Source organism: Mandrillus leucophaeus, unplaced genomic scaffold, assembly GCF_000951045.1.
Source record: "Mandrillus leucophaeus isolate KB7577 unplaced genomic scaffold, Mleu.le_1.0 Scaffold279, whole genome shotgun sequence".
In the NCBI taxonomy this organism is placed as follows: domain Eukaryota; kingdom Metazoa; phylum Chordata; class Mammalia; order Primates; family Cercopithecidae; genus Mandrillus; species Mandrillus leucophaeus.
The window spans coordinates 1,700,010-1,718,387 of NW_012102909.1; the positions used below are offsets into that span (position 1 = coordinate 1,700,010).

The 18,378-nt window shown below is 42.0% G+C and overlaps 1 protein-coding gene across 1 annotated transcript in view; it reads left to right on the forward strand.

Moving 5' to 3' along the window:
- Positions 1 to 18,378, forward strand: part of ANTXR1 (anthrax toxin receptor 1) — a 255,495-nt gene that overhangs the window by 233,324 nt on the left and 3,793 nt on the right. The window contains exon 18 of the mRNA XM_011985041.1: positions 18,255 to 18,377. Coding sequence (XP_011840431.1) covers positions 18,255 to 18,377 — 123 coding nt within the window. The remainder of the gene's footprint in view (positions 1 to 18,254; position 18,378) is intronic.

Consider the following 18,378-nt stretch of genomic DNA (forward strand, 5'->3'; position numbering starts at 1 on the left):
ATTTTTTTTCCTCTTAAAGATTCCTCTTACAATCTCAATATGAGTCCAACAACCATTTCTTCCCAGATCATACAGAGCACGAGCTCAGCCCAGCCTGGGGAGAAGTATCACAGACATTTAATTAGTGCAGGCTGGATACGTGAAGCATTTCGTGCACCATGAAAATGGGGCATTTTGATACTGGCTCGTGGTCTCATTTCAGATCCAACTTCTACATGGTCTTGCAATTAGGAAGAGTATTGGGGCCCACTGGAAGCCTGAAAACAGTTTTGAGGTTGGATAACTTAATGCTTTTTTTTTACTCCTAAATGAATCCCAGATTTTGAGTGCTGTAAATTTTCTGCTTCTCTGTCTGACATTAGCCGGAATACTTCAGGGTTTTGACTACTGTCTTCCTTCAGTTTCATCTGAAAGGCACTCTGACAGGATCATGGCAGCCCTTACCTGAAAAGCAGACAAGTCCAGGAAACAGTCCAGAGGCTTCTGGGAGCCAGCTGGGCAGGTCTCGCCTCTTTAAAGGTGGGCAGCCAACTCCATGGTCAAAAATTAAGAGGTTGCCCAAAGCCCAGCCTGATCCCAGAAGATCACAAGAGCCTACCACAGCACCCCAAATGCCTAGCACTGGGGCCACTCCTTTACAATAAAATACTGTCATCAGAAGGTTCCTTTCTTGAATTATATTATTTAGGTTAGAAGTTCAGCCGACCTACCAAAAGCCCAAAATAATACAAGCTTTAACCATTGAACCTTTTTTTCGCCTCTCACATGTAACTCTCTGGGAATAAACTGTCCAGAGTCAACATGGCGGCTCCATGCTGTCAGGGGCCCAGGCTCCTTCCATCTTCTTTCTCCACCACTCCAAGAGTGTGGTTCTTGTCGGCATAGTCCAATAATGAAAAGGGCTGGGGTGTGCTCTTTAAGGCACAGCTTAGAATTTGGACATATAATTTCTGCTCACCTCCAGCTGGCCAGAGCATAGATTACATGGCCACACCCTGATGCAAAGAAGGCCACACCCACCTGCAATTCATGCACCACACTAGGTCAAGCTCAGCATCATTTACTGCCTCTTGAAGCAGCTTTTACAAAGAAGGCTGGGAAATGTAGTCATTGCTGGCTGGTCATGTGGCCAGTGAAACTCAGGGGTTCTACTACTAAAGGAAGAAAGTGAAAATGCATATGGGAGACAGTTATCAATCTCTATGATAGTATATTTTTGTGTCTATGGAAAGATAGAGCCTATTAAGAAATAAACCACTATAGTGGACCCAGCTTGTGAATCAGATTAGAGGTTTGTCCCTTAGAAAGCACAGAGGATTATGAGGGGAGAGGCACATAGGACAAGTAAGTTGTGATTGGAAAAAGGGATAGGGATACACGAGGCGCTTCTCCAGGAAGAGTTGCTGTAGGGCACTGAAATCCTAAAGAAGGAAGAAATAGAGACATGGAAAGCTGGAACAGAACAGCTTTGGAGGCTGGGTAAGTGTTGGGACCCATGGCAACTTTTCAAATGGGTAATATTACTGGTGGCCAACTCTTTTCATTGCTATGCTTCTTGATTCATTCTGCCCTAGATTCATTCCAATCTAAAAGCACATGTTGCTCAAAAGAAAGAGCATAGAGTCTAAACAGACCTGGATTTATATCTTCACTCAGTCACTTACTTACAGAGATAGCCTGGGAAAATTACATAGCCTTTCTGAGCTGTTTCTACATTTTTGTGTCAGGATAAAGGGGATATTAACCAACAGTGCTTTTAGGAGAACAAAATGAGTTGATGAATATAAAGCAGCTAGTGCCAAGCCTGGCACAGCGTAAGCACTCAGTGAATGGCAGATGGGATTAGTATGAAAGTTTTCACTCCATAACAACTGGTCCCTCAAATGAATACATATGAGTAGGGGGCTTGGCCAGTGTGACAATGTCGTGGGATAGGAAAATGGTGCGTGTGTGAAGTGCTGAGAACCTAGCAGACACCTACCCATTTAGGATGCTTCTCTTAGTGTGCTCAGGCTGCCATAACAAAATACTATGGACTGTGGGGCTTAAACAACAGAAATCTATTTTCTCACAGTACTGGAGACTGGAAGTCTGAGATCAGGGTGCCAGTGTGATCAGATGCTGGTGGGGCCCCTCTTCCAGGCTGTGTGCTCACATGGCCACTTCCTGGTGCACGTGTGAGTAGAATGAAAGCAAACCCTGTGGAAACTCTTCTTCTAAGGGGACCAACCCCATCATGAGGGAGGCACCCTCGTGACCTCATCCAACCCTAAGTGTCTCCCAAAGACCCCACCCCCAAATACTATCCCATTGAAGGCTGAGGCTTCAACACATGGATTTGGGGAGACACACGCATTTGGTCCATAACAGTGCCACTCACTGGCAACAATACAGGAAGCACAAAAGCAAACTTGTTCTTTTTAAAGAAAATTAATATTCCATTTTGGAGAAAAGGTGTTGACGGCTACAGGCATAGTAAAAGAACTCATCCTGAAGATGGCATTCCTTGCATTGGTGCAAAAGAAGAAAACAAATCTTCATCCATGAGCTTGTATATATGGAGCAGAATGAGGTTGGTGCTGTGCACCAGATGAATCAGTCATTTCATAATTTTACATTTTCACATCCAAGCTAAATAATGCTCTTGACCAAACAGTCTTAGTTGGTTTATCTTCTGGCACCAATATTTAAAGCAAATACCTCAATATAAATAAAATAATAAATCCAAAGACTATACTAATGGTGGTTCTAAGTAGTTAGAGTCATTAAACTGGGGACAGGAAAAATATCCTCAAGATTCTTAACAGGGGAGACAGGAAGGGCAAGAAGGAAGACTCTAAATAATATTAGTTCATCCAGGGTCAGACTTTCACTCACTCAGCATGACCATGCTATGGTGGTTTTTTTTTTTTTAATCTTAGAAAAGTGCATTAAATCTAAAGCATTAGTGAGACCCATCCAAAATGCTGATTAAAACCAGGCTCTTTGGAGAGGTAATTGCTACACTGCTTGGCAGGACCCAGGAGTGTATATTGGACTTGATGCCATTGATGAAGAGAAGATGGTCAGTACCAATGGCTGGTTTTAAGACGAGCAAAGTTAAGAAACAATATTTAGGATGTGCCACACTTGGTCACCACTCAGCATGATTTGCTTCCTCTTATTGTTTTCAATTTCCTCTACCACCTCTAAAGTATACACCCAGGGTATCTCTGCATAATTCTTTGTCTTGCCACTTTGAAAGGTGTGAATTCTGAGCCAGTCCCTGTTTAGTGACAGCACTTTGGCCACCTGATCACTTTTCCTAAATCTCCTTTCTCCAACCCTATTTTGTCTTTATTTCTTGAAATTTGTCAGAACTAAACAGGTGTAAACATAACATGCCATGGTTTTATAGAGTGATGAGATTTAAAGAAGGGATTTAAGCATCAGACAAGGAGGTTTTATTTCCTTATGTCATCTAGTGTATTTTTGCCTTTTTTAGCTATGATGGTTTATTGACCTTCCTCGGAGGCCATCAGGGTGAGTTCTTCACCACTTGGCCTTACAAATTCATTTGTATTGCAAGTAATTAGTTGTATCTTTATGCATAGGGTAGACATGGACAGTTAGCATTTCATATAGCCTTAGGACAGAGTTTGTTCATCCCTATTATTTTGATGGCAAGGCTACTTTATCTTACTGTGTTTCCTCTGTGTCTAAGTATTTATTAATGTTTTTTAAGATTTTCAAGTCAAAATGGCAATTTGAGTATATGTATTTAGCCTGACTTCAGAATCAGGAGACACTTTTCAACCTCAAGCTCCCCACTGGCAGTGTGAGAGAAGGTGATAGGATGTCATAGGCTTGGCTTACACAAGTAAGCCTGCACAAGTGTGTAGATAGGCACAAACCCCTTTCCCGATTGCAGCATCTTTCCCAGTCCTGAGTTCAGCCCTTTCTCACCAGCATAATAACCTACATTTCTTTTAACTTTTATTTTAGGTTTGGGGATACATGTAAAGGTTTGCTACATAGGTAAACATATGTCATGGGGGCTTGTTATACAGATTATTTCATCACCCAGGTATTAAGCCCAGTACCCAATAGTTATCTTTTTTGCTCCTCTCCCTCCTCCTACCCTCCCTACTCAAGTAGACTCCAGTGTCTGTTGTTTCTGTCTTTGTGTTCATAAGTTCTTATCATTTAGCTCCCACTTATAAGTAAGAACATGCAGTATTTGGTTTTCTGTTCCTACTTTAGTTTGCTAAGGATAATGGCCTCCAGCTCCATCCATGTTCCTGCAAAAGACATGACCTCATTCTTTTTTTAAGGCTGATAGTATTCCATGGTGTATATGTACCACATTTTCTTTATCCAATCTATAACCTACATTTCAAAATGAACACTGTGGGGTAATATCCAGAAGACAGAAAAGGAAATGTGTGATGGTTACCTTTGGAGTTACATCTTTCTGTCATCCAGTTATCCCATCTTTCTCCTGGGGACCTTGGGTTCTAGTGGCGTAAAGTCCTAGTCCATCAGGCAACAACCAGAGCATAGATCGGGATCCTCCGCAGCACCTTTGGGAGGGGTGCCAAGTTCAGAGTCCCAAAAAAAAAAGGGGGGAAACCTACAACTCATACTGAGCTTCCACACACCATGAGTGACCCCACTAGGCAAAGTGATGAGTTGCTTCTTGTTTCAGTATTGTTCCGTAACAAACCATCCCAAACCTAATGACTTAAACTGCAATTTGCTATTTTTCCCTCTCATTTTTTGGGTCGATTGGGCTCAGTGGGATAGTTCTCATTTGGAGTCTCTCATGAAGTTGCAGACAGATGGCGGCTGGGGCTGGAATCACTGGAAGGTTGACTGGATATCCCAGAAGGCTTCTTCACTCCTTTGACCGCCTTCATTGTACCTCAACAGGCCTCCCTGCAGTAGACTAGCCAGGATTTCTTACATGGAGGCTCACGACACCAAAAACAGGAAGCAGAAACTGTCAGGCCTCAGAGGCAGCCTCAAAGCTAGCGCAACATCACTTCCATTATATTCAAACGATCACAGCAACCCAGATGCAAGGGAGTAGAGGCATAGACCCCTCCTCTCCACAGCACGTGTGTACTACAGCGGGAAAAGATGGCAGCCACCTTTGCAGATAAGCCACCACCACCACAAACAGGAAGCAAGAATTATTTGGAATGGAAGATTTTCCCTCTGCCCAGAGAGCCCTGAAAGAGCACCCTCCCTGCTACTCTTGGGTGGCCCAGTGATTAAAGGAGCAAAGTTTGTGCAAATATAATTGTGTAAAACATTGGAGAAAAGTAGTTTAATAAACTCACAATCACCCTTGGATTTCAGTAAACCAAGCAGATTAAAAAGTAAATAAAAGATATAGAGGCTTTAACTAAAAATCTAATCAAAAAATAATTAATAGATATTTATTTAACAGCACCCTTCAAATAAATAATTCATATTATTTTCTTAACTTGTAAAACTCAACTATAACTTAGGCCACAAAGAAAACCTGAAAAAAAGAGAACATATAATTTTTACAGTCCACATATACCACCAAAAATAAAAATAAAAATCTAGAATTTAGCAATAAGGGATTAAACTCTTGCTTTTAAAAAAAGCACTTAGACACCACTGCACTCCAGCCTAGGCGACAGAACAAGACCTTGTCTCAAAAAAAAGCACTTTGAAGTTTTAAAGCACTCTCATAAATTACTGTTCAGTCCAAGAGGAAATCAAAACTGCAATTAACTGGGATCCTAGAAAATAATGACAATTGGAACATCTCAATAAAAACTTGTGGGATTTGGAAGCATCATAGCCTTAAATTCTTTCATTATTAAACAAGAAAAAATGAAAACAAATGAGGTAAGAATTAGTTAAAACTTAGAAAATAATATGAAACAAATCTACAGACAGCAGAAACACAGAATCTATGAATGAAGAACAAAGTGATGAAAACAAAGCAAAATCAGTAGAACTGAGAAGTCTTTAAGAATGTCTTTGGAACTACCAGTATCACTGATGAATCTTTGAAAGACAAATCTAAAAAAGAAGGTCAGAACATTAAAATATGTAATTACTAAGAAAGACAAAAGGGCTATCACAACAAATAAGGAGATTTGTTTACCTGTAAGAATGTTCTGTGTACAAAGTACAAATCTATGCAAATGCTTTTAGAATCTTGATGAATGAATGATTTTCTAAGAAAGGATATATTACAGAAATTGACTCAAAAAAAGTACAAAACCTGAATCAGTCAATATCTGTGGCAAAAATTTTTAAAGGCATCTAAGAACTATACTTTTAAATAACAGCATGTCTAGAAAATTTTTGAGAGAATTATCTCATTCTTATGTACCTGTTATAAGAACAAGTAATTCTTGTGCTATTTCAGAAATACAGAACATATAAAAAGATGAAAATCCTCCCAGATTGTTTTGTGAAGTTAACATAAAGTAGCTCACAACAAAAGGAACATGACCAAATTCACCCGTGAATTTGGGTGCAAAAATCCTAAATCAAAGATTATTAATTTCAGAACTTTTCAAAAGTTTATTTCAGAAATGTGCAGATAATTTTTATTAGAAAAAAAATTTATAAAAGATATATCAGTAGGTGAAAATATAGGAACAATATAATGATCTTGATATCAAAAAGATATTTGATAGAATTTAAAATATTACTTTTTGAAACTATCAACTGACCGTGAATAGGAAATTATTTCCTTAACATGAATAAAAATATCTATCAATAGGGTTATCTTACTTTATATCAAAAAGTTATTTGATATTTGCTTAAATTTTTTAAACACTTAAACTGGAATTAAAGTATATTTTTAACAGAAGTAAGGATAACTAAACTACTTTATTTATGAAATACTGAAGGTATTCCTGCTAAAGACAAGAATAAGATAAAGGCACCTGACATCACTGCTAATCAATGCAATAAAACAAGAAAAAGTAATAATAGGTAAATATTAGAAATGGAAAATATTAAATTATATCAACAGAAATACTGCAAGAGAATTCAGTAAAATATTTAAATGCAAAATAAATATACTAAGAGTAGGATGCTAAAATAGAGAAAAGTTAAACTTTACAATATCGACAATAAAATAAATCTAGAAGTAAATGTTTAAAAGAAGGCTGGAACTTACATTCGAAAATCACAAATTTGGAATGTGCTATTGATGGATGAGAAAACATAAAAATATAAAAGGCCATTTTCTCCAACTTAATTTATGAATTACATTATTCTAAATCATTGTTTGGAGGAACAATCAGATGAGACTAGTGCAGATAATCTTGAAAAATAATAAAGATAGACTTATAAGATCAATATTACAATATGTTGTAAAACTGTAACAGTCAAAACTGCTGCTACAGATATAGACACATCAGAGAAGTGGAACAGAGATCTGAAAAAACAAATGAAAGACCAAGTGAGAATTTGCCTTATGATAAGGCTGGCATTAAATTAGTTGGAAAGTGGTAGATTGTTTAACAAATGGTATTTCTAAGTTAGCACAATTGGCTGATTTAGAAAAAGATGAAATAAATTTGAACTTGTACCTCACACCTCATAGCAAAATATATTCCAGATGAAAATAGTTAACATTTACTGAGTAATTTTGTATGTCAGGGACTGTTATTTATAGGCTGGGCACAGTGGCTGATGCCTGTAATCCCACCACTTTGGGGGGCCAAGGCCTCCTGAGATCAGGAGCTCGAGACCAGCCTGACCAACATGGTGAAAACCCGCCTCTACTAAAAATACAAAATTCGCCGGGTGGCGCACTCCTGTAATCCCAGCTACTTGGAAGGCTGAGGCAGGAGAATCACTTGAACCTGGGAGACAGAGGTTACAGTGAGCTGAGATTGCACCATTGCACTCCAGCCTGGGCAACAAGAGCAAAACTCTGTCTCAAAAATTTAAAAAAGTTATTTATTATTTTCATTAATCCTTACAATAATCTCATGAGCTAGGGTCAATTATTTAACCCATTTTACAGAAAAGAAAACAGAAGTTAATTAATTTTTCCAAGATAACACAGTAAGTTGCAGAACCAGATCTTGCATACTAGTAGTTTGGCTCTAGAGTACACATTGTATAAACATAGAAAAATGAAACTATAACTAAAAAAAAAAAAAAGAATGATGAAACCTTTTTTTTTTTTTTAGGACAGAGTTTCACTCTTGTTGCCCAGGCTGGAGTACAATGGCGTGATCTCGGCTCACCGCAACCTCCACCTCCTGGGTTCAAGCGATTCTCCTGCCTCAGCCTCCCAAGTAGTTGGGATTACAGGCACGTGCCACCACGCCCAGCTAATTTTATATTTTTAGTAGAAACGGGGTTTCTCCATGTTGGTCAGGCTGGTCTCAAACTCCCAACCTCAGGTAATCTGCCCATCTCAGCCTCCCAAAGTGCTGGGATTACAGGCATGAGCCACCGTGCCCAATGACGAAGGCCTTTCTAAGGGGTATGAAAAAATAGACTCTATGGGCCAGAGACAGTGGCTCATGCCTGTAATTCCAGCAATTTGGGAGGCTGAGAGTGGTGGACCATCTGAGCTCAGAAGTTTGAGACCAGCCTGGGCAACATGGTGAAAACCCATCTCTACCAAATAGAAAAAACAATTAGCCAAGTGTGGTGGTGCATTCCTGTAGTCCCAGCTACATGGGAGGCTGAGGTGGGAGGATCACTTGAACCTAGGAGGCAGACTTTGCAGTGAGCTGAGATCACGCCACTGCACTCCAACCTGGGTGACAGAGTGAAACCCCATCTCAAAAAAAAAAAAAAATAGACTCTATGGATTGATATAATTGGCTACCCACATAAACTTATTTAACTTCTGTACATCAAAAAATACCATCAGTAAAATTTTTAAAAATCATAAACAAACAAAAAACATAGCTTACATAACCAGTATATTAGTCTGCTCTCATACTGCTATAAAGAACTACCCAAGACTGGGTGATTTATAAAGAAAAGAGGCTTGACTCCCAGTTCTGTATGGCTGGGGAGGCCTAAGGAAATTTACAATCATGGCAGAAGGGGAAGCACATATGTCTTACGCGGCGGCAGGTGAGAAAGTGTGTGAGCGAGTGCAGGGGAACTGCCCTCTATAAAACCATCAGATCTCATGAAACATATTCACTATCATGAGAACAGCATGGGGAAAACTGTCCCCATAATCCAATCACTTCTCTTTCTCCACATGTGGGGATTACAATTCAAGGTGAGATTTGGGTGGGGACACAAAGCCTAACCGTATCAATCAGTTTCATCATTACTCTATAAAGAGCTCTTACAAATCAATAAAAAAGATTTAAAAAAAAAATCAAAACCTCAGTAAAAGTGGGCAAAGTATATGAACAGACAAATCATTAAAGGTGAAATACAAAGGACTTATATATATATATATATGTAGTATGTGGGTGTGTGTGTATATACATGTGTGAGTGTATATATGTGTATATATACACACATATATATCTTTATATCTTTACATATACATATACACACACATTTTAAAAACTTTCATCTCACAAATAATAAAACTGAACATGGAAACAATAATACAATTCCTTCAGATAGTCAAATTGGCAAAAATGTTTAATTCTAAAACTGTAAATGAAAGTGTAGGAAAATAGAAATCTCATAAAATAGTACTGGAACTACGAATGAATATCACTTTTTATAGAAGACAGTTTGACAGTATCAAAAACTGTTACAATGTCCATAAACTCTGACCCAGAAATTCTACCTCGAACAATTTGTTCTAAAACAATTGACAGATGTATGAAAATACTTATGAATGGTTTTATCACAGCATTGTTTATAATAGAGAAAAATTAGATACACTCTTAATATCCAACAATAAAGAAATTCTTAACTGCATTTGGTGCTTCCATGTGATAGAAGATTCTACAACCATTGAAAATGACAGGGGAGAAGTGGTCACAGTAAACTACTTTAAAACTTTTATACAGGATGATCCCATTTTCCTAAATATATCCACCACTGGATGTGTGTCTGTGCTCTGTGAAGATAAGCACAAAATATTAATTCCGAATGCTCTAATTTAACATTCCCTTCTCCCTTCCTCTTCTTTCTTTTTTCATTGTGTATTTTTCAACTAAAGAGATACCATTTTTATTTCTACCCTTTCCTTCATTTTTCTAGTTTCCTCGTGTTACCAAATATTTCCTGTGTGCTTTCATCTTACCCTCAGTTCTGGCATCCAAAGACATTATTATGGAGAATGTGCCAGTTTGTGTGTCAGCAAAATGAATCAAATAACTAAAAGAGTTGACCTTGGATCCCTTTCCATGAACAGCACATAAAAGGCAGGCTATTATGAGATTTATAGGCAGGGCAAGTTTGAGGCAGAGAAAAGGGGAGCCGAGAAGGATCAGAGCATCACCACTCCCAACACACCCTTCTGTTTGCCCATGGCTCCAGCTTTGGGGAAGACGAAGGAGCAAGACAGGGTCTCGCTCTGTTGCCCAGGCTGGAATGCCCTGCAGCGGTGCCATGATAGCCCACTGCAGCCTCAAACTCTTGGGCATCCTTCTGCCTCAGCCTCCCAAGTAGCTAGGGCTAAGGGCACACACGTCAGGCTCATTTTTTTTATTTTTGTAGACACAGGGTCTCACTGTGTTGCCAGGCTGGTCTCTAACTCCTAGGCTAAAGTGATCCGCCTGCGTCAGCCTCCTAAAGTACTGAGATTATAGGCATGAACCGCCTCACCTGGCCAGCAAGATAACTTTGAATGTGTCTGTGTGTATATACATTTTTATGTATACAGGTATACATACATTTTATACATACCTCTATCTACACATATGTAGACATACATATATATGTATGTATGTGCACATTTATATATGTGTGTGTGTGCGTGCATGCGTGTGTATGAATTTTACATGGAAAACCAAAATATCCAAGTGAAAGGGAAAGGCTGAGAGCAGGGAGACTGGTTTACTTGGTGGCCAAGTGTTAGAAGATGAGCAATAATGAGGGCAGGGCAGAATGAATGGGTATGAAGGATCTTTATGAAACAGAATCAGAGCTTTCTCTGCTTCTCCCTGACTGTGGCAGAAGATGGCTGCTCCCTCATCTCTAGGTTCCCACTTTACATTTCCTCTATTCAAATGATCAGTCCTGACTGACTAACTACCTGTCACTCAGTGCTCATTCCAAATTCACTGGAGAGAGAATCTGATCGCTCTAGCTCAGCATAGTTGTCCACCTCTGGTCCAGTCAACTGTGGTCAAGCTCAGGGTCACAGATCACAAATGTGGTTGCTGGGGTCCATTTGACTACTGTCTGTCTTCACCTCTAGACTATATTCTTCATGAGGACAGGGACCTCAACATTTGCTCAACACTGTCTGCAGCACTTTTGAGGACATAGCCGGCACTCAAAACCCATTTGTCAAAAGGATAAATGCAAAAATAAATTAACAAATGAAGAGAATCATAGGGTAGAAGGCTAACTATTAAGTCATCCTGTCCAGCCATCCATTCATTGTTCATGTGTTTAATTCATCAGTAGAGCACCACCTTTGGCAGGATTGTGTCAATTGCCTTCAATGTGTCAATGAGGTTTTGTGGTCTAGCCTGAGTTTACAAGAATGATTTAAGTTAGAAACTATGCTCATAATTCCAAACAACTGACTTTGGAAACCTAATTCATTAGTAACTTGAGAAATACCTATAGCCCTCCAAACAAGATAATCAATGGGAGAACTAGGCCAGAGAAAAAAGGTATTTGTCAGAGGAAACTTGGCGTATATGTTATACTTTTTCAATCTAATTATTTTAGAGTTCTTCCTGTGAAATCCAATCTCCTTAGATGACCTCCGTTCATAGGAAACTATTTGGTTTAATCTGTGGGAGCCATAGCATATGTTTAACCATCTCCAAAGTCCAGCTCCCTCTCCACTGAGCGTGCCTGATGCCCAAACAGATGTCTCATAACACTCAGCACACATGAGCTCACCACTGGCAACTCTTTTGCACACAATCGGCCCACACCTCTTGTCACATCTCCCTGTCATCCCACAAACTCAAATTCAGAACTTGCAGGCAAGCTCAAACTCTTACCACAATAATAGAAAAGCAGACCTCCAATTTTGAAATTTCAATTTATTAGTATTTTTTAAAATCTAATGACCAACCAGAAAATATGCAATACAAAGCATTAACCAAACTAATTAGTATAAAGAAATGTGCAAACTGGCTGCCCCAAAAAAATTCAGATTAAATTATCCAAGGAAAAGGTTTCAAAGGAATTCAAATTTTGATGGAGGCCAGGCACAGTGGCTCACAGCTATAATCCCAGCACTTTGGGAGGCTGAGGCCGGCGGATCACCTGAGGTCAGGTGTTCGAGACTAGCCTGGCCGATATGGCGAAACCCTATCTCTACTAAAAATACAAAAAAATTAGCCAGACATGGTGGCACACACCTGTAATTCCAGCTACTTGGGATGCTGAGACAGGAGAATCGCTTGAACCTGGGAGGCAGAGGTTGTAGTGAGCCAAGATCACTCTCACAGAGTGAGACTCCATCTCAAAAAAAACAAAAAATGTTGATGGAATTATAGAATATTAGGACTGAAAGGCCCTGAATGTCATCTAGCCGGTACAACTTTATTGGACAGATGAAGAAACTGAGGCTCATAGAGAGAAAGTGACTTGCCCCAGATTTCACAATGATTATGTTAGTGGCAGGACTAGAGGTAGAACTCTGCCTCCTGACTGCAACCCACAAAGCAGACCACAGCCCCCACCACCAGTGTCCTGTCTCTATACTCCTCAGACCATCAATGCCTGGAGTTCAAACCCAGGGAAATCCAGAACCTGATCAACAAGATATTTCATCCTGATCATCTCCTCATAACCATTTCAGAATATGTCACCTCTAATTGAAGCAAAGCTTTTTGTTGATGAACAATTTCCTTTGATAAAGCAATCAAAGGTAACCCAAAAATTATTTTTAGAGGTAACGTGAACCTTTCAAGTGTGGAAGCCAAGGGAAGTACATAGGATTCTTGCCATCCTTTCTCCAAGAACCTAGGAGATGTCCAAGGAGACCATGGGGAGGTGACTGAGAAGCCCTAAACTCATAGCTGTGTTCATGGATCCTTGACCTTTGGAGAGCCTAAACCCGCAGGGAAAAATCAGAGCTTTCTAAGACATCTTGCGGCACCTCGGAGCTCCGGTGTGTGAGCAGTATCTGTTGAGTGCCAACTTGAACTTGAACGTTGAGCTCTTTAGAGCAACTCTAGGCTCCAGAAGAGAAGCCCTTGCGGCTGCCTCAGAGGTGCTCACCAACCAGTTAAGGAGCAATGTTTCTAATGGGAAACATTTAGAGAAAAGTGCCACACGGCAAATTATATTCCTCATTGAACAAATATTTGTGGAGGGCATAGGGTGGACCAAGCTGGACATCTTGCAAGAAAAGAGTAAGACATCAATTGAAAGACATAAGCACAGACCAGATCCCAAAGGGCTGTATGCCAGTGGAGGTGTTTGGCTTTTACTTTAAAGGTGATGGGGAATCACTGAAGAATTTTGAGCTGGAGAGTGAATTGGCCAGACTTAGGTTCAGGAAGAATCGCTTAGCTGTGTCAAGAGCTGCTGGATTGTGGTCAAGTCCTACACCGTGTGTTGCTATCTACAAGTCTTTCAAGAAATCATTTGCACTTTTAGTCTATATTCAGGAATACAGTATGAAGAGGATGAGTTCCTGAGGCAGAGCTAGGTTTTAATCCCACTCTGCCACTTACTAGCTGTGTAGTCTTGAGCAAGTTATTTAAATAGGTGTGAGACTTCAGTTTTTTTCTGTACAATGAAAATAATGATGCTTAACTGACAGAGTTTTGATGATAAATAAAGACGCTAATGTACCTGGACATTTCAGATGGTCCTCCCACCACCGTGAGATACAGCCAAATCAAAATGGCACTGTCAAGCCTAGGAGGAAGGCCAGCTGGCATCGTGCTAAGCCTTCATTTAGCTGGAGATATTGTTGCATTTTCTTCTTAGAATTTAATCTGAGAAATGTTTGCTAATGTGTGAAAATAATTGGCATTCATTCCTGTAAATGAGGACGCTGAGGTAAACTGAGGTCAAAGCCAAATCTTGGATCTGAATCAAACCACACAAAACCAGTACTGTAGAAAATAAAACTGGGTCACCAAGACTAGTGTTATGAAGTGAGAGTTCCAATCATCCTAGCAACCTTTTAACCAAACACTGGTGCAGATTTGCTGGCCTACATGACACTGAGAACATCTGGCCTTTCTATTATCCTCTTGCAAGCAAAAAACGATGTTGTGTAAACTGATCTTTAGGCCAATTATGTGGTCTAAATGTTACTGTGTTTGTGCTGGCACCTCTGACTCCAGGTTTTAAGAACTTATTGTAACCACACCCTCTTACAAAGACTATGGGTCTTACTGTATATTACCCCAGGGATTTGTTGATGCCGAGTCTGCACCTTTTTTCAGGAAGAGAAGTACGTGTAAATTCATCATCAATCAAACGTGTGTGCAGTGCGCTGTGGGAGGTCCTATAAGAAATAAGTTACAGGGCTTAGTGGCAGCAGGAGGAGAGGACAGACAGGAGAGAGTAGGCTCTAGGAGCTGCTTTGTTTTCCCCTACATTTTTGCTACATTTTTTCCTATTTACCAATTTTATTATAGAAGCCAGGTATGGAGTAAAGAAGCTGTAGTCTGCAGCTCGCTCAGAAGGCACTGAACTAGGAGTTGGAACACCTGATACCACCTCCAACTGGCCTTTCCACCACAGACAGGGTCTGATTGTGTCTGCGCATCCCCACCTGCAGAGACAGCATGAGACTCAGCTTCGTTTACTAAACACAGTGCGCCAGGCACTGTTCCAAGGCCGTCGTAACATTGATTAAGGGAGTCCTCCTAATCCTGTAGTGACAGGTGATATGAATACCCCCACCTCACATCACACTGTGGGGTGTCCCACAGTGGGGGCAGGGCAGACGCTGGGAGCTTGCCCCCTCCCCTCTGGCTGCCTGATGAGAGCTCTGGGCTTTTGTGCTCAGCTCTAAAGGATCAGGTGGTGGGGAGTTGGGGAAAGTCTATAATGAACCTCAGCACAATGCTCTGGAGTAGGTGACCCATGGGTGTACCCCTAGGGTGTTACTGACCAGAGGAAGGAGGACTCTCTGCCTCCACCATCACCATTTTACCCCACCCCATCGCCATCCCTCTGCTGCTCTGGCCAAGACACCATTGGCGGCAGCTGGAAGTGCTGACCTCAGGTCTTCCTCCCCACCTCACTCCCCGCCACTGCCCTTTTTCATCCCATCTTCAGGGCACAGATGTGAGAGACCATCTTTTAGTCTGTGGATGCTTTCAGACCTTTTTGAAAACCGCTGGGAATCCTAACGTGGATGATGAACAGAGATATTGGCAGAAGAAGGCTGGGAGCTCCTGATTTTGTCTCTGGACAAAACAGCCTCTGGTGAAAACAGTAGAGTGACTTATTTCAATTGAAGAGAATAAGTACCTGAGCTTCTGAATTAATTAATTAGCCTCCCCTCTCGCCCAGCCTGGTGGCCAGCTCTGGAGGGGATCTGAAGCCGGATGAGCACTCGACCCCAGGCACCAGCAGCTCCTTCCCCAGGATGAGGGTTTCCCTTCATCTTTAAAGGACGCGAATCTCTTGAGCCTCTCAGTCTGACTTAGCATGTCTAGGAACGGAGGGCAGAACAGATAGCACAGTAAATCCCGGCTCTAAATTGTCGTCGCGGGAATTCATCACAGATGGTAATCATTAGGGCCCTCACATCTTAAAGGAAAGCTTTATCCAGAATCATAAATAAACTGTAACCGAGGCTTAGATTTATAAAGCTATAAAAGAGGGCAGCTTGAACAGCCGGGAATGTGCAGTACTGGGTTACAAAATCGGCATCATGCCTGAAAGGCTGGACATAAACCGGGAGCTCTGGGCAGTGCAACGAGGAGGGGGTAACTTCTTTGTGCAGTGAGTGGAACTCGAATCAGAGCCTCCCCCGCTTAGCACCTGGTTTAATCACATGAACTGCAAGCTCAGAGAAACAAGGGTGCTGACATCTAAACATAGCATTGCAACTCCTAAACCAATTGCAGTCCCATCAAGTTCGGCCCTTCCTCACCAAGATGCCCTCTGACTAACGCTATGTTCTAGGAATTAATTTTCAGTTTATTGCAAAGGTTTCCCACCCCCAACTTTTCCTGAGTGGCTCAGACAACTCCGTTTTTACTAAGAGTCCCTGTACCATGCAGAACACCTTGTGAGGCTGTGAGCTGTGGAGCAGCAAAGCACAAAACAAGGCTGCAGCCTTCCAGAACTTTCTCGTCTGGCCAGGGAGGCAAGGCATTTACAGATGAAATAACTGTAGTATGCAGGCTGCAATGTGTGGTGTAGGCTGTAACTAGAGAACTCAAGGAAGCAAAGGGTAAGTGGAGGCTGGAGTCACTGGGGGAAACGTGTGGAGGAAAAGGGACATGATTTATGACTTGAAGGACGCACGGGGCTGTGCACAGGGAGGGAAGGTTTGCTCAGCCCCACTGCCTCCCACAAGCATGCGGCTTGTCCCTATTGTGGCCCATCCTGAGCCAAGTCTCTAATAACACACTCTCCTAGAGCTAATTTAAGCAGCAATTGTTCCCCAAATTCCACACCTCACCCTCTTCATTCCCGTTCAGGCTTGTCCCTAAAAGGCCTGGAAAGGGAAACTCATTGCTCTCTGGACATATCTCATTCAGGCTGGACACCACAGGATAACGTCCATTCTGGAGCATGTGGCCAGGAACAATTCCACACCCCAGCCCCAGGCCCAGCACAGAGGGCAGCCTCAGAGAGGAGCAACCCCACCCCGGCCTCCATGAGGAACGATGCTGTAGGCATCCAGACATGCCAGAGAGAGAACAATAAGATGCCCCACAGGCATGGGAAGTGAGGGAGGCCAGGAGCCCTCAGGAGGGCGGGTACACACCCAGGCAAGTGGCCAAGTGAGCTCACACCAGCACAGAATGTGATGAGCAGGAGGACCCGTCTCCCCTCCATTGCAGAGCTGAGTGTTGCACGGAAGCTCCTGAGTGCCAGATGAGACTAGAGGGTATCTAGTCGGGGACAGAGAAAGCACGCCTGTGCCTCTGGAGAGCAGAGCAGACACACTATAGGGGACCCAGGGCTACTTAAGGCTGGCTTTGGATGCTGACTTTCAGGAGGCTGCTGTAAGGGGTTCCAGGGTCTTCACTGCATTGTTCAGTTGAGTACCCAAGAAGGGTAGGGGAAAAGCAGAATTCAGGGTAGATGCCTGCTTGGCAATAGAATGTCCCCAGGTTGTATTTCTTAAGGTACACAGGTTGTCGGTTCCTGTGACGACAACTAAGGGTACCCGCACAGGTGCAGCCGCATGTAGAAGAGGGATTCCCACAGCCAGAACAAGGGCAGGATAAACTTTATTATTTACTAGCACGTTGCAGAAGGCAAGGCATGGATGGGGAAGCTGTTTTGGTCACATCAGTAGAGATAGCTGCCTCCTTCATTCATTGCCCGGAACAAGCGCTTGAGGGGCCACGGGCGAGGTAAATGCATCAGGGGCTCCACGACAACTCCAATCACAGATTCTAGCTACATCCTTGAATTACAATATAGGAGAAGCTCGTGGTGTTAACCTTCTGCCGTTTCCAGGCATGTAATTGAAATGAATCAGAATAAATGACTTTTGTTTGTGCAATATGAGGAGACCCCTTCCAGAAGGCAAAGTAGCAGCAGGAAGGATAATTCTGGAGTCTATTTTGGGTTAGAATCACCAATCCCCACCTCTTCCTAGTTGTGTGGCCTTGGAAAAGTAACCTCGCTTTTCTGAACCTGTTTCCTCATCTGTGCAATGGAACAGTTAATAATACCCGGTTAGCAGGGCTGTTGAGGAGATTCAGTTTGACGACCTCTGTACACAGCACCCAATTAAGGTCAGTCTCCTTCCCTTTCTCCCACTTGAGAGAGTTAGACTCCAGGAAAAGATAAATTTTGCAACACAGTCCAGGAAAAGAAAGTGGGGAGCTCACTTGTCCTCAAGTTCTACTATGTGCCACTGGAGAGTTGTCACCAACAGGGGCCTGCTTTCCACATATTCCTTGCAAGCCGCCCACTGCAGCACCGCAGGCCCTGATGTGAGGCCATCCGCTCATGCTTCCTTCTCTCCGGTTCTCTTCTAGGGGCGCTGCATCAACTTCACCAGGGTCAAGAACAACCAGCCGGCCAAGTACCCGCTCAACAACGCCTACCACACCTCCTCGCCACCTCCTGCCCCCATCTACACCCCCCCACCTCCTGCGCCCC